The sequence below is a fragment of the Antechinus flavipes genome, chromosome 4 (assembly GCF_016432865.1).
Source record: "Antechinus flavipes isolate AdamAnt ecotype Samford, QLD, Australia chromosome 4, AdamAnt_v2, whole genome shotgun sequence".
NCBI classification, from domain to species: Eukaryota; Metazoa; Chordata; class Mammalia; order Dasyuromorphia; family Dasyuridae; genus Antechinus; species Antechinus flavipes.
In genome coordinates, this window is record NC_067401.1 from 70294657 (window position 1) to 70319467 (window position 24811).

The 24811-nt window shown below is 32.5% G+C and overlaps 1 protein-coding gene across 7 annotated transcripts in view; it reads right to left on the minus strand.

Moving 5' to 3' along the window:
* The window catches only part of PTBP2 (polypyrimidine tract binding protein 2), a 109763-nt gene that overhangs the window by 16367 nt on the left and 68585 nt on the right, over positions 1-24811 (minus strand). For all 7 annotated transcript variants that reach the window (XM_051993286.1, XM_051993284.1, XM_051993287.1 and 4 more), the window contains 3 exons: positions 22761-22925; positions 22567-22677; positions 11537-11732 (listed from right to left, as the gene is read on the minus strand). In XM_051993286.1, coding sequence (XP_051849246.1) covers positions 11537-11732; positions 22567-22677; positions 22761-22925 — 472 coding nt within the window. The remainder of the gene's footprint in view (positions 1-11536; positions 11733-22566; positions 22678-22760; positions 22926-24811) is intronic.

Below are 24811 nucleotides of genomic sequence, written 5' to 3' on the forward strand. Positions count from 1 at the left end.
AGGGATCACTTTTGTTTTCAGTTATTTTTTCAATTGTATCTAATCCCATTCAGGTTTTCTTGGCCAGGTGATTTGCCATTCCCTTTTCCAGTTCATTTTATAGATGATTAATCTGAGGCAAACAATGTTAAGCTTGCTCAAGGTCACACAATTACTAAGTGTCTGGGAACAGATTTGAACTCAGGAAGGTGAGTCTTCCCGATTTCAAGCCGATTGCTCTATTCATTATACCACTTAGCTGCCTATAGTCTTGCTACAGGAAATAATTTACTTTCATCACAAGTAAACAAAATGTTTTTGAAGTATGCATTGGAAGGGGAGCAATACAGAGTGCTAACAAATTGTTAGAAAGTAAGCCTTCTTAAGAAGTTTCTTGAAAATATACTGCCCTATAAGAATTTCCCTTTGCTAAAGAGCTCCTCGTAGCCTGGAAATTTAGGGAAAAGGCAATAATTAACATTTAAAGGCATCAATATTAGCACCATGTCACCTATCCAAAATATCTTGGTAAAATTCAGAAACATGAGTCGCTAACACTACAGGTTTTCATAAAAGGTACTCTGAACATCTGGAGTAAAAACCTTCATTTCTGAACTCCACAAAAAAACTAATTAAAGACTGAATCTAAAGGGCTCATGGATCAGATCTTATGAATGAGGACTGCTACATTATATAATATCACCCCCCACCACTACTACACTACTCCTACACTATTCCACTATACTATTCATTTCCCTCCACTGGAATAATAAATTATGCCCAATTAGATATATTTTCTAAGGAATATATTAAAGTACTTATTAATATCTCATTTGAGCATTTGAAATTTTATAGTTATCATAATTTAATCTTTTCATAATACCACTAAAACTATTAATATTTACTTTTTTGCCCTACTGAGATTTGGCATTAGAACCATTTCAATTACAAGCTCATAGACTTGGAGATCAAAGTGACCTTAGAGATACATCTATTCCAACCCCTTCATTTTACAAATGAGGAAAGTGAGGCAAAAAGCTGAAAGTGACTTTCTCAGGGTCATGAAATGAGAGAAATGATTGTAAATTATCAATGATTTGAGGAGATTTAGTTCTCCCCCTTGGGACCAAAGACAGTAGATAAGATTAACATTCTATTGCTACTCCACTCAATCTTACAAGGAATTTAAGGTGAAACTCCTGGCCCACTCAAGCTTGGGTGGGGGAATATAGATCCTTAAGTCTAGAGTTCCCCAAGACTAGGGATGATTTGGAAGTAAATGACATAATCAAAGTCATATCTCTTAGTCCCTCATGAGAAAAGGATTACTTTCATTATAATATTCATTCTTTCATTAGTTGTTAACCAACCAAGAGTCAAATTGCCACCCTCAGGAGTATCCATCCTTTCAAAAGCATTGGGTGTGCTCCTTGAGGGGTCTTTGGCATATGATATGAGAGGGTCACTGATCCTTTTATTAATAAAATGCTTACATTGTTAATAAAAGGAATTATTACACAGAAACTATGTCTCTCAAACTTTTCAACTGTCACAACAAACCTATGGTGAAATTTAAATTCCGGTCTTCCTTACTCCTAATGGTAGTGCCCAATCTATTACGCTACAACTAGGCACAATAAAGTGATTTTAAAAAACAGAAAAATTAAGTACATATACAATAAAAGTACTATATAATCAGAGTAATCTAGATAAATTACATTCACATGGAGAAAAACAAGTACATTGAAAACATTGAGTTTTCTGAACAAAATCTAGAAAAATTAACTTTTAAAATTTGTTAATGAAAATAATTATTAAAATATTGGCACAGAATATACCTTTTATTATTGGAGTAATAGCATGTTCTAGTGACAAAACTTGCATTTGAGGTTCTGAAAATAAATTTTGCTACTTGTACCCAGCAGTACATTTTTGGACACCTCTATTATGCCCCAGGAATTTCTTCATCCTCCAAGATCATTTCAACCATCCAATATCAGTATTCTCTGCCCCTAGGGCCTCTGCTTCTGACTCTTCCTTCTGAACATCCATTTAAGGAGGGGGCCAGCCATCTTTCTATTTTTCCACACAACTGCACTCCTATGGACTTTTCTATCATGTCACAAATATTCATTTTATTGACATAGTACTTTCACTAGAGGTGATCATTTAAGCTTTATTAACCTCAGTTTCCTAATCTACAAGATGGGAATATTGATAATACCAAAAGAATTTCACTTAGGATTGTCATTTGAAGTGATACATTTCAATTTTATTAAGTCAGTAAATGATTCCATAAATTACTTTTTATATGATAATCATTTGGCAAATCATAAATTTATAACTAAGTAACAGGGACCCTAAGAAAAAATCTGTCCTTTTTCATAAGATGCCTTCTGTATTTGAAAACAAGAGACAAATAAAATCTACTTTATCCAAATGAAATGTTCTGCCAAAACTACCATATTCTCAATATCTTTCAGTTTTCTTTGCAAATCCCATCGTTCTTGATATTTTAAATTAATTTAAACAGGGGAAAAAAAAAGAATATAGAGAAGACTTACCCTCTATAGGAGTTCTCAGAATGTTGTTTCCTCTGAAGTTGAATATTCTTAAAGATCCTATGTCTTTGTGCATGAAACCTTGAGAGCTAAATAGCATTCTTATATATTTAGGAACCCTGAGGTGAGCCCATGAAATCATGTATCACATGCATTATAAATAGCATATCATAGCTTGTAAAAATTTTCAACCTTATTTAATGTGGAAGAAGTAAAAATAGAATAAAATTAAAAATAGGAAAGCTGGGAGGGGCATCCTTAGATACAGACTGATATACATTATCTATCCTTTTCTTTTACCAACAGTAAAAAGGTACATAAAGAACAGAGTGAGTTATTAAGCAAAGAGATGTCACCAGATAGATCTGACAGAAAGAAAAAAAGGGGAGGGGCTACATATAAGACTTCTCAATGGATTGCATCAAGCAAAGAATGGAAAGGCTATATTGTTCGTTAATCCTTTAGTTTTAATACTGGACTGAATAACCAGACTGAACAATTTCATGTTGGACTATTCTGGATGGAAAAATCTCAAAACCAACTGCTTGCTTTAAAATCATCAAATAAGTAGATTTCACAACAAATCAATAACACATTCTTACAAGTCTATCAGTAAATACATCAAATTCAACATCTCATTTCCCCTTTATCTATAGTGAAACTAGTTAAATACTCCACAGAATTTTAGCCCTTAAAGTATAAGGGTCTATATTCAAATACACTTGAAGTTTCTTGGTCTATAAGATCTGACATACTATTATCTAATTCCTTTAGATTCTATTTATTTTTTCTTTGGAATATTGCATAATGATAACCAAATCCCTGAAACTTTTCTTTCTGAACGAAGGTTTCTGTTTACTTCTTGCTCACTACCTCATCCAATGTTTTTAAATGAAGCTAAAAGGAAATTTGTTAACTATATTTCAATGCAAATTATATTTTTTGTAATACTACACATTTTATCTTAAGTTTTTTTTTTTTTAAACATATTAGTCTGAGAAAGGGTTTTTCTGCTTCACATTAATGCTATAAAAAGTCCAAGACAATTTGGTAGCTATTTCTCCCCTTTGGGTATTAAATTCTATCTTTGGATTCCCTGAAAAACATCTGGAGAATATAATTCTCCTATATTCCTATTCTTCTGAAGTCTTAGAATAAATTAAACTTAGTAAAGGTTTTATGACAATTTATTTGGATTCTAACTTCTATACACTGAAAAACAGAAATTTTTAAATGAACCTAAACTCTTTCTGGAGATTATTTCACAATTCTGATTAAGAGAGAGGTAAAAGTTGTTTAACATAAAAAAGAACTGGAAAGGACATTTTAAAAATCTCAATTTTAAAATCAAAAGGAAAAATTGTTCATGACATTTATAATAAACTGCCATGAAATTCCAAAGATAAGGGGAAAGGTTGATATTTTCAAAATAATAATTGAGGACAAATTAGCAGTCATAAGAAGCCTTTATGGAGAAAACAGCTAGACACTCCACAAAATATGTTCAATATAAAACTGCATTCTACTTCATCAGTTTACAAAGTCTTATCACCAAAAGTGTTGAAGCAGAGGCTAACCATTAAGGGGATTCTATTGTGAAAGGGATTTCAATATTGACAGAATGTTAAACTAGAATTCTTTTAAGGTCTCTTTCAATTGGAGAATTTTCAGAATAGGGTATTCCATTTTGATAATATTGATCACTAAGGAAATCTGAGATGAAATAACAATTCTCATATAAATACCATATCATGTTCAGTATGTTATAGCTTATCTCCTCCCATCCCCAAACCTGCCCATATTGTCACTTAAATGCAAACTTAGTTTTGTTGATTTGTTAAAAATTTACTTCAGGTTTTTAACAGTAAAAATTATATGAAAGGATGAGTTTTCAAAGAATTACAGTTACTTTATAGTTATGGAATTATTATTTAATAAGATCAATGATCCTTTAGTTGAATAAGTCATTTTAATTATAGATTTTTGCTTCAAGATTACTTGGGAATATTTTCTCTCCTGAAGGCAACTAATTAGAAGGAGAATCAAAACAACTCTGTGCCAGTCTTTTAACTTAAATTTCATAGGGAAGAGGATACTTTAAAATGTAGGTCTTCAGCTTCAGTAAAGCAAAAAGCTATTAAATTATTCAATAAATTCAAGCCCATTTTCTAAGTCAATCTCAAAGAATGTATTCATAGCAAAACAAGACATACTATTAGATACCATAACTCCTTAAATGGCAAATAAAGTGTTAATGAAAGGATTGAACAGAAATATACTATAACCCCTTTATCTCAGCAGAATCTGATACAGCGGGAAGCAGGTGAGTAAGAACTGCATGATTTGGACATTTATATCATGAAAGATTTTTTGATTTAAAATACCAAGTATGATTACCTGAAATTTACCACATAAACAAAAGAAGGATAGGTTTTTCTACTGCTGGTAATGCTTGAGTTAGTTTTAACCCTAAATTCATTCCTATTTTTTTTTTATACATTTTACTTTTCTTTGGAGCCATTCTTAGGTTTCTTTGTTTTTACATGATTTATGGGAGTCCATAGGTCTCTATCCTTTTCATCAGGTACTACTAGTTTAACTTCTTCCTGTGATATTTGCTTTTTTCTTTGAGGTTTTACTCATATTTTTTATCCTGAAGATAATGAAATGGGAGCCATTGGAATATACTGAGAGGGGAAGAGGGGGAGAAGAGGAAAGAAGGATGAGATGCCACGATCAGACTTGCACCTAAGGAAGATTACTTAATAATGACTAATTTGTTGTATAAAGTAGGCCACTTGTGAGAAATTTTAAAATGAACAGCCTACATTCTAAGTGTGATATTTGTCACACATACACTATTAAGACTTAGAGGAAAACCTCTGACTTGCAGAAAATGAAAGGGATATATATTTTGAGGATGGATAAAAATCAATCATTATGATCCTGTTGAGCTTTAATCTATGATCCATGAGGATTATAAGAAGGCATGGATCCAAGATATGGATGGGATATAATCAATATCAATGAAAGAAACACTTACAATAATGAGGTTAAAAAAAATCCACTGAAGCATTTATGGTCAGATGGCATTCCTGGTATGTAAGAATACAAAGCAAACATTTTGAACAGATGAAGCAAAATAATACTTGGCCACAGACTATTAGTTTTTAAACATCTACTAATATTTTGAGGTCTAGATCCATGACTTTAATGACATAGCAAACCCCTACTGAGGAAACCTCTTGTATCAATACAAATAGGCAACTGCTCTACTATTTATAATCTGAGAGTTGCCTGGAACACTAAGTCATTATATAGTAATTGGCCAATGATCACACACAGCTTGTATGTGTTAGAAACTAGTCTTGAACCCTTAAGTTCGGCCAACTTTTTATCCACTATGTCTTGCTGCCTTTTACTGTTAAGTCCAAATCAATTCGAATTTAAAAAAAAAAAATTACAAAAATATAGACTACAGAGCATTTTCTAAATACTTACTCTCATATTATAAAAATATACCAAAAAAGAAATTTACTGCCTAACAGGTTAAAGGTTAAATCTTTTTATTAAGTTTTCCTAATGGTGTTATGATTCTGAGTCATAGAATACCACAATCTCAAAGCAATAAAACTTCAGTAGAACCAGAGTAATGAAATGACATGTGAGGGATAAGTCAAACTATAAGTGATAAGTTATATGTAAAATGCTCTAAAACAATTATCATGGGAATTTATGAACAGAAAAGGATGTGAACTATTCATGTAGTAAAGATAAGGGATAAAAGATAACCTGAGTGTGCTCCACTGGTATTACTGAAATGTCAAAAGAAATAAAGACTTAAATACATTGGGTAGATCCTCTATGGATGATTTATGGAAGAATATGGAAAAGAATTCATATAGGATAAGAAAGGATGGTGAGCTGGGATCTGCACCCATGGATGAACTCCCCGTGCAGTTCAACTAACAAAGCATCTAAAATGATGAAACAGATTCATTACAACTAAACCTTCATAATAAGAACATATGTGGGTGCACTATGACCTCACCTTACCAATTTCTGTCCTGCAAATTCTGCTTTCTATTTTCTTCCATTAACCTTTTCACAAAATGCCAAAACAAAACAGGAAAAGACATGCATATTTCCTATTAGTTTCTTTCAGCTTTTGGCTTATCACACCCAAGATGAAACATGGGAAAGACATCATTTCTCATGTTCCCCACCCCACTTTTCCCCCCCAATTGATGAAGAGGCAAACCCTTTTAACTAAAGGCTAATTCCTTCACATGTGCTTTTGATCCCATCCCATTTCTTCTGGAAGTATCCCTTGGATTACAATCATTTTCTCTCACAGTCATATTTGTGCTTTATGAGTACTGTTGTATTAGTTTAACAGTTGTGTAAAATGAAGCACATACTGAAGAAAGACTTGAAATAGGAGACCAATTTGGGAGGTTAATGTGATAATTCAGGCAAGAGGTAATAAGGGCCTGAAACAAAGGCAAGTGTTATAGAAAGAAGGGGATAAAGATATATTAGACATTACAGAGATAAAAATCAACAAAACATGGCAAATTATTAGATATAGGGATTTAGTGAGAATCAAAAGACTTAAAAATGACTTCAAGGTTGTAAACCTGTGTGACTAGAAGGACAATGGGGCTTTTTATAAAAATAAAAAAATTAGTTATAGGGGTACATTTGGAGAAAAATCATTGAGCTCTATTTTGGTTATGTTCAGTTTGGGAAGTTTATGGCACTTAAATTGAATAAGTCCAATGGAAGTTGGAGACATGGAACTATGAGGTCAGGAAAGACTAAAGCTATATATTCAAATCTGGGAGTCATCTCCACAAAAATAATGATAAAACTAATGGGAGCTGTTGAAAGCCCCAAGAGAAGATATAAAGAAAGAGGAATGAAGACAAGATTCTGGGTATACCCACATTTAGGGAACAAGATATCTATCCTGGGGATATGTAATGTTTTTATCAGAGACTTTTGTCAGAAACACAGAGAACAGAGAAGCATCTGATCGCATGGGCCTTAAGTAGAAGAGAAACAGTATACTTCCTAATTTAGCCTTTGCCCTACCTGGAAAAGCTTGCAATTTCTGAATAATAGTAGGAGCAATATAATTAATACCATAATGATATACCTGTGCTATTACTAATTCTTTGAAAAGTATTTCTTTTATTAAAAAGTAAATATGAAAACAGACCATTTTCCATCTTTTGAATACAGATAATTGCAAATTTTTAAATGTTATTTTAAAAGTGTTTTTTTCACAAAAATTTTGAGATAATTTTGTTGATGTGGAAATAGAGGCTTCAAAAGATTAAGCAAACTGTCCATGTTCCTAATCAGTGAATTTTGGAGTTGGATTGAGAGTTCAAGCTGTATTTATAAAACACCTATGGAGAGATATCTTACTCATCAAAATAATCTGTGTGCATAGTACAACACCTTCGCCCTTTAAACATATCCAGATGCCAAGGAATGAATGGATATGACCCTTCCACATCAGTGAGCTTTCTCGTTTTCCTTTCCCTCACTCCCTTCTCCTCCCAGTTCCACAAACCCATGAAGGCTACTTGATTGCTTAAAATGCTTGGATAAGATCAAAGTTACCAACTCAATTACTCCTTGTCAGGAGCCACAAGGCTTTACCATTCAATTTGTCATGGGTTCCAATGATCCTCTAAGACTAAGAACTATGTGTCTGCTTCCTTTCAGATCACTAAAACTGTCATCTGATCAACCAATGCAGCCTAAGGAATCTTAAGTCTAGCCATCCATTCCACAACTAAACTTTTATGTATGATATCCCTCAATTAGAATTTAATAAGTTCAAAAGTAAAGGTTGCATTGTTCTTTCAATTTATATCCCCCAACAAACAGTACAATGTTTGTGACATAATAAGTATCTAATGAATGTTTTTTCATTTATTCATGCATTCATTCACATAAGAGGCACTTAAATGTTGAAATGAAATGAATAATTACTCACTAAATTCACTGATTTTCAAAAAGAAACTTTGTTGAAACTACATGTTATCCAATGAAAGTTTCCATGGGGCATTAAATGTAATTCTGATGTCTAATTACCCATCATATGATGACACTAGGAATTTTATATACGATATTATTTTTGCTTTCTATAAAATTGTGTAATCCATTAGGTTGCATTAAGCAATCTAGGAATCTAGAATACAGGTCAAATGTCAGCAGCACTAATTAATAATTTCAGTAGCTACTATGCAGTGTCAGAATAATACTTGAAAATAATAAATTTTCAATAAATACTTGTTAAATTGAAGTGTAATAACATTAGAAAATTATCATGGTGTAAAAAAAAAAAAGCCAATGTTGCATAGGAATACTATAAACAAACCTTAAATATTGGAATATATTTTGACAAAAAGTTCAGGTTGTTGTGTAGAACTGAACTACACATATTTTTAAAAACTGGCAGAAAATGAAACATATAATCCATAAAAAGATATAGAAAAAAATTAACCACCCACATATGCTGGCGGTCATCCATAAGCATTGGAAAAAACCTACATTTAGTTTGGCAGCTCAGCTATGAATACCTCTGACTCTCAGAAAACAATTTTGAAAATTCAGGTTGAAATAACATAAAAATCTTAGAAACCACATTTTTTCTTGTCAATTCTCAATTCAATGCTATGGCTATTTTAAGGAATAGAAAAATTTTGGCTTAAAATAGGACCATTGGCCAGAAAAAGAATGTTGCTGAACCACTATGACATAAATAAATTTAAGCTCAAAAGCCTCTCAACACTATGACGTGATCATGATGAAAAACAGATAATGTATACAATGTGCTTATTAGGAAGTACGAGATTATTTATAATGTCAAAAAAGAGACTATATGTATGCACACATATACATGTATCTATACATATGAGAAGAATATTTTAATGTAGGGGGAAGAGGAGCCTCCAGGCATCATAAAGAACAGATGCTATTTTGTACCACCCACACATACCCAGTATATGTCCCTGAAAAGGTTTATGACACCTGTATTCTAGGCAATTACAGATTAGTTACAGATAAAATGACAATCCCATTAGATTGTATGCTCCTAGATAGCAGTAAACTATCTTCTATAATTCTTTGTATTACCAGTGTGTAGAACAATGCTTTTCACACATCAGGCATTTAATAAAAATTTACTTGCTACATCAGTGAAGCATGGTTCCCCCTATGCTAATTGGGAAAAAAAAAAAAAAAAAACACAAATCTGTGTGTGTGTGTGTGTGTGTGTGTGTGTGTGTGTGTGTGTATGTTTACACACATACATACATACCAATTTAGATAGCCTTACAAGAATTTGTTACCAAAAAAGTCATCATCAAAATGCCTTGGTTAGTTAGGATGGTCTGATGACACACACACAGACTACGTCTTGGACCTTACTGGAAGCTTTTGCAGTTCTTTAAAGACTCTATCAGACAATATATTCTGCTAACACTGGCTTTCAGGGCCCAGGGTCATTACTATCTATTTACCTGTCTCTCTATAAATGTAGTAATATACATATTTTCACTGAGTGGCACTTGGGCAACATAGCCACAGCAGAATTACATCATCTACAAGCTGGAGGGGATGAAACAGAACATATACTTAATATATAAACTAGATAAGTGCTATATTGTTGTTAGGTATTATTGGAGTTATTATTATTAAAACCCTCTACAAAATGCCACCAAAATAATCACTACGTCATCACTAAAGTGGGGAACCCACTCTTTCTCTAAGCAGCCCATTTTACTTTTGGACTAAATATAAAATGGTTCTAAATTCTAAAATTCTACTTCAAGGATGATCAGGGAGATAATATAAGTATGTACAGATTAGTTAAGTGCAATCAATCCATATTCCAATTAAATAATTTTTAATCAAATTATTAGCTTTATTGAACCAGTATTCTAGGTAGAGTGAGGGAAAGAGAAGTCTTTATATTCAGGAATTAGATCAAGGATTCTTAAGAATTTTTTGTATCATGAATCTCTGTGGCAATCTGGTGAAGATTATGGGTCTCTTTTCAAAATAATTCTCTTAAAAGTAAATCAATTACACTGAAGTGTAGTTATAAAAACATCTTAAAAATAAGTTCACAGATTCCAGGTTAAAAATCCCTGATCAAGATGGTCTCTAAAATTACTTTTTAAACCAATATTCTATGATTAACAGTATCTTGACAGAAAAAAATACACTCATATATGTTAAGTGTATCAACAGTTAAATACAACATAATTAATAAAAACAGGGTTTAATCTAGAAATAAGTTGAAATTTAAAATTCAAACAAATGGCAAAATAGATCTATAATAATGAAAAAAAAAATTTCTCTAAATAGATCCCACTACAAAGAATTCATTACTGCAGTTACTATGAATACCATTTCATTGCCCCCAACAAAACCTAAAATCACAAAAGAGAACAGAAAGAAACCATAAGCATTTTCTATAGGATCACTTTCCCCTAGTGAAAACTAATAGAGGCTATGAAATGCTATATATAAATACACATATGCCATATCTCCCCATAAAACTTGTTTGTTTTATCTGACTGGTTCTGTGTTGTACTAAGTAAGAAAATTAGATTAGCACTTAAGAACATGCACAAGGACACCAGATGCTAAAAGGCAGTAATGGTATATGAAAGTATGAAGTGTAATTAAACCTAATGAGAGTTCCACACGTATCTTTCTTCATAAGCATATTTGTTGATTTTTGCTTTGCTTTGTATTTTTGTGGTATTTTTTAATGAAACCTGCGAAGGACCTTTAGAGTTCTGGCCAAATAACATTCACGTGCTTTCTCACCTGAGAAAAACAAAAACTATCAAAAACAACTTACCAACAATTTAAAGAACTGACTCTTTGGAGTAATTTTATAGTTAAAATGATATCTTCTATTAAACAAAGTGGAAAGAAAATATTTCAGGGAGCAATATCCATACCTAGAAGAGATGTCTCCTTAGCAAATGCTGCTGCAATAGCTGGGTCCAAAGCTGGTTGCCCATCACCAGAAGGAAGATCAGGTCGAGTATAGTCTCTACTTTTATCATTGTTGTATTTTACATTCAAATTTACCAGTTTGGAAAAATCAATCCTTAGAGTACAGCATGCATTATAAATATTCTGACCATCCAAAGCCTGAAAAAGTGAACAAAATGTTAGTTTAGCAATATGTAATCTAGTAAAAATGTAACGAAGATTCTCATAAACCATTAAAAAAAAGTGCACTATACCCAGCAAGATACCACAGATCACATATCAAAGTTTATGGACAGACCTGAACAAAGAGGAGAATAATCAAGAAAATTATTGAATAGTTACTAAAAATTAAGATGCATTTATGATTTAGACTGCAGAGACCTACTCAAGAACCACTGCTCCCAACAATTAAGTATGACCATTATTAAAGAATTCAAAAATAAAATATTTATTTATAAAAATATTTATTTCATGTCTACTATGAACAAGATGTTGCAGTGAGATTATTATTGTTTTCAGCATTATTATGAAAACAGTTTAAATAGAAACTAAAAAGTAGCAATGTTTCAAATAAGCTCACATAGGACTCATCCAAAGTAAGTAAATAGTTCTTTGATTTTATTACTTTTTACCAGGTAGCCCTAGGTTGATCTTTGACTTCTTATAGATTATTCCCTAAACTAGATGAGTATATCTATATGATCTAGGCAGTTCAGAATAAAACCATATACTACTTTTAAGATCAAGACCACACAGGACTAATATAACCAATATATCTTGCATAAAGCTTGTATGTTTATAGTTCTTTTCATGCTGTCTTTGCTATTAGATTGTGAGATTCTTGAGAGCAAGAATTGCCTTCTGCCTTTCTTTGTATCTTTGAGATAATGTGGTGCTTAATAAACATTTACTGCTTTACAAGTCAAACTAAAAACTTCTTCGACCAATGCTAGCCAGTACCTTCTCTAAAACATAATCTAGATGGGTCACAGAACTAATTAAATGTAAAGCAGGACCCTCTCTCTTGCATGCTTGCTATCTTTAATATTTTTAAAGGGGGGAAGCAATAGAAAATCTCAGAGTAAAAAGTAGGGGAAATCCTGTTGTGATCTAAATGTAACATGAAATATTTATTTCTGATGCCATTTGGAATCAGTTATCTACCTAGCTATTATAATCTATATTTGAAGGCTGATTAGGACTTCTTTAGTGTTCCTAAAACAGAAAGAAACATGGCTTAAATGGAAGTGGTAAGGAGGGAAAGGGGGAAGAAGAATCTGAGATGGAAGAAGGGAAACATGATCCGTCCTCATTATGCTGTAAGATGGAAATTTACCAAGTAGAAAAGGGAAGCCAAAGACAGACATGCTACTACAGCTTAAGAAGACATATGAAGCCGCCTCCCAAAAGGGAGCTGAATGTTCAAAAGCAGCAGCTGGTTATCTCCAAAAGAATGACACAGTAGAGCCACTGAAGACAGGTGAGAGATCATCCAGCAAGAATTAAGTGCAGGTAGGGAAGGATGAGAGAAATCAAAGTATTAACATCTGGTCATTCAAAGGATCTTAAGATCAAAAATTTGATGCAAGAATGGACCTGAGAAATCATCAAATCTTCTCATTGAATTGATAAAGAGATAAAGGCCCAGGAAGGTGAAATGACTTGGGCAGGATCACAGAGCTAAGGTGGGAATAGGGTATAGAACTTTCTGACTCCAAATCTACTACTTTATGTCCTACAACAATTTTATTCATATTTTTTGGTTTAAGGATTTGTTTCTACCCCCCAAAAGTATCAAAGACTCCAAAGAACTTATGTGGTTTATAAGTATCAATGTTTCCTAATTAGAAATTAAAACTAGTAATATTTTAAAATATTAACTCACTTAAAAATAATAACAAATCTATTACATGTTAACAGAAACAACATTCTTTTAAACAATAACTGTATTTTCCAGAATGGAAAATATTAGCAGAAAGAGTGGAATTGGTTTCATGTCTGTAAATATTTAATGACTGTCTTAGGAGAAAACAGTTGAATTCACAAATCCCGCTTCTCAATTCAATCTATTGTGATGCTTTTTGTTGAAAGCATATGAAGAAAATCAGGCTTTACATAGGTATTGGAAAGCACAGTCGTTATTTTAATAATAAGCAAATAATAATGTCTTAGTATATTTTTTATTTATTTGTTTAAATCTATTTTTATAATAGTATTAAATTTTAAAACTAGTTTTGATATCATGGAGTTCAGAAGTCACTAAGTCATCTTAATAATAACAAACAAAAGGTATGTTATCTTACTACATATGTATCTAAAATATATGAATCTCTCAAAATTTATCAAAAGAAATGACAACTACCAACCTCTACTGATTTAGATGAATATAAACGATGAATGCAGAAAGAACCTATTGCTAATGATTATGAAATATAGGCACTAATAGATGCAAGAGCTAAGTTTTCCTGTTGCACACCAAAGGCAAAGGCTATAGAAGAGAAAACCTTATTTGGGAAGTGAACTCATATTTAAGAGGAAGGTGTCTTAAGGAGATACGAATTCGGGAAGCCCAGCTTAGAATAAGGGATGGGAGAATTCTAATAAAATATAGAATACATCTAAGAAAGGTTTATAAAAATGTATTTGTCAGTTGTCATTCAAATCCAACTGAAAAAAATTGGGAGGATAAGAAGGCTACATATATACGTGTACACACACACACACACACACATACACACACACACACACACACACTCTCTCTCTCTCTCTCTCTCTCAATCCAGATACCAAAGAAAGCAACTATATAGTAGCCAGAAGGCAGAAGAATAAACACATCCTGGAGTTTACAAGATAGAATTCAGTTTTTCTGGCATTAAATGTCTACAGAAAAATTCCAGAAGTTTAGACAACAAGCAAGAAAAACTAGCTATCTTACAATAGTTAAAAAAAAATTTGACCTAGAAACAGAAATCCTTAGACCTGGTGGGATAAAACTCTTGAAAAGATCGGTTTAAATAAAGGGATGGGGGGACAACTTAAGGCTGAACTCAATATTAAAAAGGCATATTCATGTGAAAAACTCTAGGAAGCAGAGTGAACAAATTCAGGAAACATAAAAGAGAAACATGATAGAAAACATTTGGTTAAGTCAAGGGAAGAAGCTTTGTCATGGGTCATGGGGCAGGGGTATAGAGAAAGTCACAATGGTCTGAGATCCTTCTACTTTCATTTTTTTAATTGTTCTAGTAGATAATTTAAGAGTCAGAGGAAAAACAAAGTATAACTAAAATCATATGCAAAAAAGCTTTAACATCATATACTGAGCACCAGAATGTGTTTCTAAAAAGTTTACAGAAACATAAAAATATTTTGCATTATCCCAATGACATATATAATCCTTTCAGCAATAAGCTAAAATGGGAGGTGGGGGGGGGGGTAGGGGTACAAGCGCTTCAAACTTATAGAATTTATTATAAATGGCTGATTTATTACATGGATTTGGTTATCACTTCTCCCAAAATATGAAATTTTAATCATATTTTAATGTTACAGAAATTTTAACTAGAAAAACTCTATTGCAACTTATAGTCTTAAAAAATGTTATAATACATTAGAATTCACTTTGTTAAAGAAATGAGGATACAATTTTTAAAATATTTATTTGATTACCATAAAAATAAAAATGGTCAATTATCATTCTGAACAACAATTCTCATTATATTAAGCAACTTTTCTATTGTAGACAAAGAAAGCATATATATTTAAATCCTGATTCCCAGGCTCACATATAATGAATAATGTTATCTCCCTCCCTGTGGCATTGCCCATCCTGCCTAATAAATAGGATCCTGGTATCAATTTGTTTTCTAGTGATCTCTTTCACAAGTGACTTTAAAAAAAAAGTGAAAAGTTCTGATTAACTGATGTAAAGGGATTTTTAAAAATTAAAAATCTAGTTTTGTTCAAAAGTATAATGTAAGTGCATACCATAGTATCTAGGGTATGCTGCAAGCTACCTAAAAGCCTCGAATTATCAAAAAAGTTATTTGGCCATAAGTCACTTGAAAACGATTTACTCTGAGAAGAGGAATTTTATAAATGATTCCAATTAAAAAATACAAAGGAAGAAAAGTTTACTTTAGGGATCATTTTTGGCAAGACATCTAGAAGAGTGATATAACAAATGGCAATCTCACTATAACCTAAGTTCTTTGAAAGTTGAATACAGGCAAAAAAAATTCATCATCTTACAAGCAACATGATAATGCGCTTCTTTGAACTTTGCCAAATGGTCCTGAAATAATAAAATTTCTCAACATATTTGTGTGTGTACACATATTTGTACTTGCCTACCAATAAAGACTTTCTCATATGGGACCACAGGATTTAAGAACAGGAAGAAATGTTTCCTCATTTTGCAAATAAGGAAATTAAGGCTCAAAAAAGATTAAATGAGTTGCCAGGGGGTTTCATAGATGAATAGCATTTTCTTTTGCTTTGTTTGTACCCCCAGCACTTAGTAGAATAATTGGCACGGAGCAGGATGAACCTTTATGATCAAGCTTAAAGTCCTCTGTTTGATATTTAAAACTCTATACAACCTGGTACCTTCCTACATTTTTCGGCTGTCTTAACTTTAATCCCCTTCATACACAGTATGTAGTTCCATGATTATTTTCTTTCTCCACACCTTTGCATTGGCACATGTCTAGAATACTTTGGCCCCTCATGATTCCACTCAATGGACATATTCTTTAAGAGGCCTTACCTGACACTTAGGTAACTCTATATACATTCAGTGTGTGTGTATGTGTGTAAAAATATGTGAAAGAGATACATAGTTATTTACATATCATCTCTTCCATTAAAATTTATGGGCCTTAAGGGCAGGTTGGTTTTTTTTTTTTTTTTTGGTCTCTCTATATCATCACTACTTGACATAAAACCTAAGCACATTAGAGGTGTTTGATAAATAACTGTTGACTGAGAACTTTTTACTTCAAATTCAATAATATTTTTACAAAACTAATTCTTACTTGAGGATCAGAAAACTAACAAATTAAAAATGTCTAATATTCCAAATATACACAGAGATATGTTATTTTTTATCATGACATCTACTATACTTAATAATATATAACTATGGACTAGACCAGCATTCTTAAAACCCAAATTCTATCAGTTCAGAAGGTTATTTAACCAGCAAACAATATGTAACAGGATTGACAAAAGGAAACCAGGTGGTGTAGTAGACAGAGTAACAGACTTCTGAGTTTGATTCTTGTCTCAGATTAACTAGCCTAATGTGACACTAGGCAAGACACCTTTCTTTCTATGAAGTTTTTATTTAATCCACATTAACGCTAGAGTCTTCCCTCAGTTGACTCTATCTGACTTATCCTGTATGATCTTGTGTGTACACAATTGTTTCCATGTTGTTTCCCTCATGAGACTGTAAAATCCTTGAGAGAAATGCTGGTCTTTCACCATTCTTGGTATCCCCAGTGCCTGGCACATATTACAAGCTTGAGAAGTACTGTTGACTGAATGCTTCAGTTTCCTCATCTGTCAAAGAGGGATAATGAAAGCACCTACCTGAAAGAGTTGTTCAGAGGATCAAATGAGATAATACATGTAAAGCACTTTGCAAACCTTAAAAGTGCAATATAAAAGTTAGCTATTATTATCAAAAACAAAGATGTAGGTAGATTCTGCTAACATAGACTAGTGAAGTGAATAAACTTGTTTAACGGAAAACTACTCAATAAGATTTCACATAAGAATGGTAATTCAATTTACTTCCCCCTTAGGAACTATAACAAAACATAAGACAAAATTAAGTTTCCAATGTCCCTCTTTTACTCTAACAATGATAAAAGATAAAGTAATGTGTCATATATACGAAAAATATAGAAACTGATTCAAAAGAACAAAAAAAATCAAAACACTTGTTAAAGTACCCAGTGAAGATAAACAGAATGCTAATCAATTGAGGAATTATGAAGATTTGCTTAAAAAAAAAAAAAAAGATTCTTTCACTAATAAAATTTAAAAACTAAAAGGGGAATAATAAACTCATACATTTTGTAATATTACATAACATGTGCATCAAAGTCAACAGAGAGTTATTATGTGAGGCAGGAATAGGATGGTTAACTAGTTCAGAGGATTTAGAAAAGGTGTTGCAGAGGAGTATTTTGAGTTGTCCTTTAAAAATATGGGTAAGGATTCAATGAAAAAGGAAAGCAGAGTATAGTGTATGCATATTGGTTTGTATTTTTAATAGAATCTAGAAATCATGTGATACAGGACTGGAATGGGAGCTATCCTAAAAATCATCTTATCTAACCTCGTCACTGAGGAAACACCAGGCTCAGAGAACCTGATTTGCTAAAAGCCAGATAAGTATCATGTATTAATCCCGGAGTCTGACACTAAATACAGTGCTCTTATTATTAAAAAAAAAAAAAAAATCACTTGGCCCTGAAGATGAGTACCAATACGCATAAATGATTATGTTTGCAAATTAAATTTTTAAATGCAAAACAAAATCTTTTGTCCTTCAAAATATTATGACATAGGATAAGACAGTCAATTTCACGAAGTAAAAAAACAGCTATGCAACAGAAAAAAAATAACATTCAAAAATGACAAAATGATACTTTAAAAATAATACTTTTCATGATCACAAAATAGAAAATTTTGATTATAGCAAGTTAAAAAGCTTTTATACAAACAAAACTAATGCAGATAAGATTAGAAGGTAAGCAATAAACTGGGAAAATATCTTTATAGTTAAAGGTACTGATAAAGGCCTCATTTCCAAAATATATAGAGAACTGACTCAGATTTATAAGAAACCAAGCCATTCTCCAATTGATAAATGGTCAAAGGATATGAACAATTTTCAGATGATGAAATTGAAACTATTACTACTCATATGACAAGATGTTCCACATCATTACTGATCAGAGAAATGCAAATTAAGACAACTCTGAGACACCAATACACACCTCTCACATTGGCTATGATGACAGAAAAAGATAATGATGAATGTTGGAGGGGATGCGGGAAAACTGGGACACCGATGCATTGTTGGTGGAATTGTGAATGCATGCAACCATTCTGGAGAGCAATTTGGAACTATTCTCAAAAAGTTGTCAAACCATGCATACTCTTTGATCCAGCAGCATTACTACCAAGTTTATATTCCTAAGAGATGGTAAAGAAGAGAAAAAGACCCATATGTGCAAAAATGTTTGTGGCAGCCTTTTTTGTAGTGGCAAAAACACTGAAAACTGAGTGGCTGCCCATCAATTGGAGAGTGGTTGAGTAAATTGTGGTATATGAATGTTATGGCATATTATTGTTCTGTAAGAAATGACCAGCAGGATGAATAAAGAGAGGCCTGGAGAGACTTACATGAACTATTCCTAAGTGAAATGAGCAGAACCAGGAGATCATTATATACTTCAACAACAATACTATATAAGGATCAATTCTGATGGAAGTGGCTATCTTCAACAATGAGAGGTCCCAACTGATCAGTAATGAACAGAACCAGCTACACCCAGCGAAAGAACACTGGGAAATGAGTATAGACCACAACATAGCATTTACACTCTTTTCTAGTAGTGTTTGCTTGCATTTTTGTTTTTCTTCCAAGGTTATTTTTACCTTCTTTCTCAATTCAATTTTTCTTGTCTAGCAGGACAACTGTATAAATATGTATAAACACATTGGAACATATTTAACATGTATGGGAGTACTTGTCATCTAGGAGAGAGGGTGGTGGGAAGGAGGGGAAAAGTTGGAACAGAAGTTTTTACAAGGGTGAATGTTGAAAAATTACCCATGCATATGTTTTATCAATAAAAAGCTATAATAAAAAAAAACTGAATTCATTAGACAGAAAAATCATCTGTATATCACCCATTTTTTAAAATTAAAGAATTTTTAAAAAGTAAATAATTTATTTTACTTTTCAGAATCACATTATTGTATTTCTGACATACACATATTCCTTGAATTTAATAAATATAACACTGAAACCCATTCTCTCCTACTGAATTATGCAGGTAATGGATGCAAGAGCTGGAAGGGACACTGAAATCATAAAAAAAATCCCCTGCAAGGGACTTTAGAGGCCATCTACTCAATTTCACTAATATTACAGGTGAGAAAACTGAACTCTAAGGGATTAGGTGTAATTTCCAAAGATCTTACTGCTAAGTAGCAGATATTAAATTTGAACCTAGATCTATTCTTTGACTCCAAATTCACCATTTTTTAAATTCTATCATCTTGCAAAAAAGAAATGATGGCAAAGGCAGGTAGGGAATGGAGATTGAATATAAAAACATGGAATGATTTTTAAGAACAATGCTAAAAATGATAAAGTTCAGAAAAATAAAAATATGTAACAAATATGGCTAATAGAAAATTGAAATTAGAAATAATGATAGCTACATTTCAAGGTACTGAGGAAACTGCTAGATTTGACTACTGAACCACTTTAGTTATCTATGGAAGATAATGAAGAATAAAGGAAGTATCTCAATCTCAAAATGAGAAAAGGCCAAATATAATACTAATATTCAAATAAAGAAAACAAATAGTCTGCACAGTTAACTGGCCAGAACTATTAAAAATTCTAGAATCTATTATTGATTAATATTGAAGCACAGCTTCATCATAAGCAGATCACATCAGGCTATTTCTTTTTCTTTACAAGGCAGCTAAAATAATAGTTCAAAATGAACTAATGACAGTTCAACTAAATTTAAGCAAAGCATTTGATAATGTATTTTTACAGAAAAGAGATGGGTGAAATGATAGCTGAAAAAGGAAAATATTCAAATATCTTGATTGTAGATTAGCCATTACTGAATGGTTCAGTATCAGCCTGGAAGGTCTCCAATGGAGTCAAAAGCATTTATGCTTGGTCTTGAATTGCTTGTGTCATGTCCATCAATTTTTTAGATGACATGAAGTTAGGAAGAATAGCTGATATTGACACAGAATGCAAAAATGCTTCTATAGGATAAAGAATGAATCAAATTAAGATGAAATTTAAGAGAATATAAAATCTTGCATTTGAATTCAAAAACAAATTTTATATATGTAAAATGAGGAGGTGTGACTGCAGATATCATATGAAGATCAGTTTCAAAATTGGGGATTTTTTAATTGGAGAAAGGTTGATTCAAGAACATGACAGCTGCCTTCAGATATGTAAAAAGGGAATCACCTGAAAGAGGGATTAAATTTATGTTTAACAAAGATGAAAATTAAGTCTTGAAATAAGGAAAGATTGAGGCAGCTAAGTGGCGCAGGGGATAGAGCACGAACCCTAAAATCAGGAGGACCTGAGTCCAAATCTGGCTTCAGACACTTAATACTTCCTAGCTGTGTGATCCTGGGCAAGTCACTTAACCTCAATTACCTCAACCCCTTTCCCCCCCCAAAAAAAAAGAAATAAGGAAAGATTCCCTCCCCATCCCACTCCCATTATAACTATTTAAAAATACAATGTGCATATTAGGTACACCTACCCCCCACAAAATGTCTTCAATTAAAGTTAAGTAACTACTTGTGATTTACTTCAAAGAAGTGATTCTTGTCCTTATGTGCTTTGGACTAGATGGTCTCTGGGTTTCCTCTAATTCTGGGGTTCCATGATTCTGGGGAAGGAACTGGAGCTTGACCCTACTACTAAGGAGCTTTATACTCACTTCCCCTAAGAAGAACCTGTTTCCTAAACTATTAAGTAAGGAGAAAGAATGGACATATATATAAGATGGTATATATAAGAAGCCTTATTTGCTCTACTTATACACTGTAGTTTGTATTATCATCCTTTAGAGATTTTCATTTCTAAATGACAAAAATGTAAAAATCATAAAATAATGTACATCTACTTCATTTATTCAGATTCTTTGGTTTACTAAAAACATTTGATAGAAGCAACTTTTATTCACATTATGAATACATTTCAGAGTTTTTGTTCAGAAGCAATCATTTAATAAAGTATAATTTTAATTTAGTTTCAACTAGTTAGTATTATGCCATGGTGGGACATCCTATATTGTACATACATACATAAAGTAAGATTTGATTGCTACTAGGTATCTCAAATGGATCAAAGGAAAAGGAAAAAGACTCATGTACAAATATGAATTTTATGGTAGAAAGAATTAGCAACTAAAAGGATGTCAACTAAAATGGGCAGCTAATGGTGCAGTGAGGCACCTGGGACATAGCAGATCAAGCATGTGTCCTGGAGTCAGGAAGATGCAAGTTCAACTCCAGTGTCACACACTTGGTAGTGGTGTGACCTGGGCAAGTCACTTAACCTCTCTAAGCCTCAGCTTTCTCACCTGTAAAATGGAGTAAAAAATACCACTGACACCACCTATCTCCACAGATTGTTTTGAAGATCAAATGACCTATTTGTAAAAAAGTGCTTGGCATCAGAGTACTTGGACCTACACAGTAGTATATACATACACAGCAGATACTATATAAATGCTTGTCTCCTCTTTTTCCCTAATGAGCTGTAAGAAATGATAAAGTAGATTGTTTCAGAAAAAACCTAGAAGACTCCTATGAACTGATGTGAAATGAAATGTCAAGAACCAAGAGATCAAGTTATACAATAGTAACAATACCATAAAGAAAATTAGCTTTAAAAGACTTAGGAACTCTAATTAACACAATGACCAATCACAATTCTAAAGGATTTATGATGAAACATACTATCAATCTCGAGATAAAGTTGAAATACTCAAGAGTATTAATAGGAGTATACTTCTTTTTTTCTTTTTTTAGATATGGCTAATGGAATTTATTTTATATGACATACTTATCTGTAATAGGTTTTGCTTTTCTTGTCTTCTCAATGTGTGGGGTGGGAGGAGGGGAATAAAGGGAATTCAGGATAGAAAATAAAATAAAACTGATTTTAAAACTTTTTTAAAAGACCTGGACTTACTAATTTTGCTTGTTGTGCATTTACTGGATCACCATATTGCAGCAAAGCTTGGAACTGATTATTTTTAGTAAATGTGATTATCTTCAATACAGCACCAAACTTGGAAAATATCTGTCATATCAAAACAATATGTTAGAATCACATATATTATAAACATTCTAAATTACTTGTTTATGCAAATAAAAATAGCTTACCTGATGAAGAACATCAAGAGTTACAGGATAGTACATATTGTCAATAATTATTCTAAGTACTGGACTCTGGGCTGGAGTTACTGCACTCTCACTAACTGTAGTGCCACTAAGAGGGGTATTTGCTGTCTGTACAGCTGTCACGGCCTGAAGAACTGCCTGAGCACGCTGAAAATTAAAACGAAAAAAAATTTTTAAGAAAAGCATTCTATTTCATTTGAATTTGACAGTACATTTCCTTTATTTTCCTATATATATATATATATATTTATTTATTTGAAAACCTAACTTAATATCCATGAACAATATCACAGCATTCTAATACTATATATCCACACTATCCAATACATTTTTGGACCAAAGTTGAATTCATGAATAGATACAGTGTAATTTATCTTCATTTGAGATTCTGGTGTGACATCCAGGAGATGGGCTATAAATACTTAAGAGAAGTAACTACAGAACCATGGGGAAATGGGAAGAGATAGAAATATAGATTATATATATGATCACAGAATATAAAGCTAGAAGGGCCCTCAGATGTCACCTACATTGAACCCAAACTCACTATTTTAGAGATTAAGAAACGAAGCCTGAAAGGTTAAGTAATTTGCCCTCTGGCTCTAATTTTAATTCTTCATTACATTACATGAGCACTGATTACTGTAGAGTTAATAGTTGATGTGATGCTATAAGAATGAGACTATGAAGGGACTGCATATGAATAGATTTTGGAGGGAATAAGAAGGTAAGAATGGAATAACAAAGTGGTAAGATGGGATTTTTATATGCTACACTAACAAATTTTACTGTATCTTAGTGTACAAATGTGTATTTAAATATATGATATATACGTATACCCATCTGTATATATGCATATATACACCTGCATGTACATACAGAAGTATATATCTCTACTGATCTTTGTGAGTGCATATTTATGTGTATAATATATATGGGTATGCACACATATGCTAACGATTCCACTCTGATCAATGAGATCCTTTTTTTTTTTTTTTTTTGGGGGGGGGGAGGGGGGGAAGGACATGGAGAACCTCCCAGAAACCAAGAAAAAAAATTTAAATATCAAAAACCTATTTTTAATATGAAATAGAAACTGAGAACAAGGAGTAAATTTGCAAGGAGCAAATTTAAAGTAATTATCACTTTAAGGGATCAAGAAGACAATGAACTAATGAAGAAGCAGTTTAAAGATATAAGAAGGGGACCAGGAGATTATAGTATTTAGTCAAAGGAAGAAAGAATTATCCAGAAGTGGGGTAAACAATAGTGACAAATGCTTCACAGATTTAAAAAAAAAAAAAAAAAGAGCACTGGATGGATATGATAGAGAAGGAATTCAAATTTCTAAAGGTTAAGGTAAGAAAGGAGTAGAAATGAAGATGTGGCAATAAGAGATAGCGACAACTTTCTAAATTAAGATTTTTGCCAATAAAGGGACAGAGAAGTGTGAGATAGTACCTGGAAGAATTAGAAAGATCAAGTAAAAGCTTCTTTTAAGAGGAAATAATAAATAACATTTTTAGAAGCATGGGAAGAAGACAGAAGATATCACTACTGGAAGCAAGAATGGGTTTAGATCAAGGGCAGAGACAACAGAAGAGGAAGTAATTTTATCAAGCAATCAAGCAAACACCTCCTACATGTTAAATACTCTACTAGTTGCAGGTAACAAAAAGAATAAAGAGTTCCTGCCTCAAAAAACTTAGATTCTAATGGGAAGGGAACATATGCAAAAATAAGTACAAAATAAATGAAAGGTCAATTTTTTGGGAGGGAGGGCATTGAGAGCTCATGAAATCAAGAAAAACTTATGTTGGAAGAGGAGACTGACCTAAAAGAACTGAGGATTTTAAGAAGGAGAGATAAGGAAAGACTACATATACCTCAAGCATGGGAAACAGTCTGTGTAAAGTCTTGAAGATGGATGAGGAGTACCATGTATGAATAGTAGGTAAGTCAGCCTGGCTGGGACACAGAGTTAAGTGAAAAAGACTAAAATGTGATATGTCTGGAGCCAGATCATGACATGC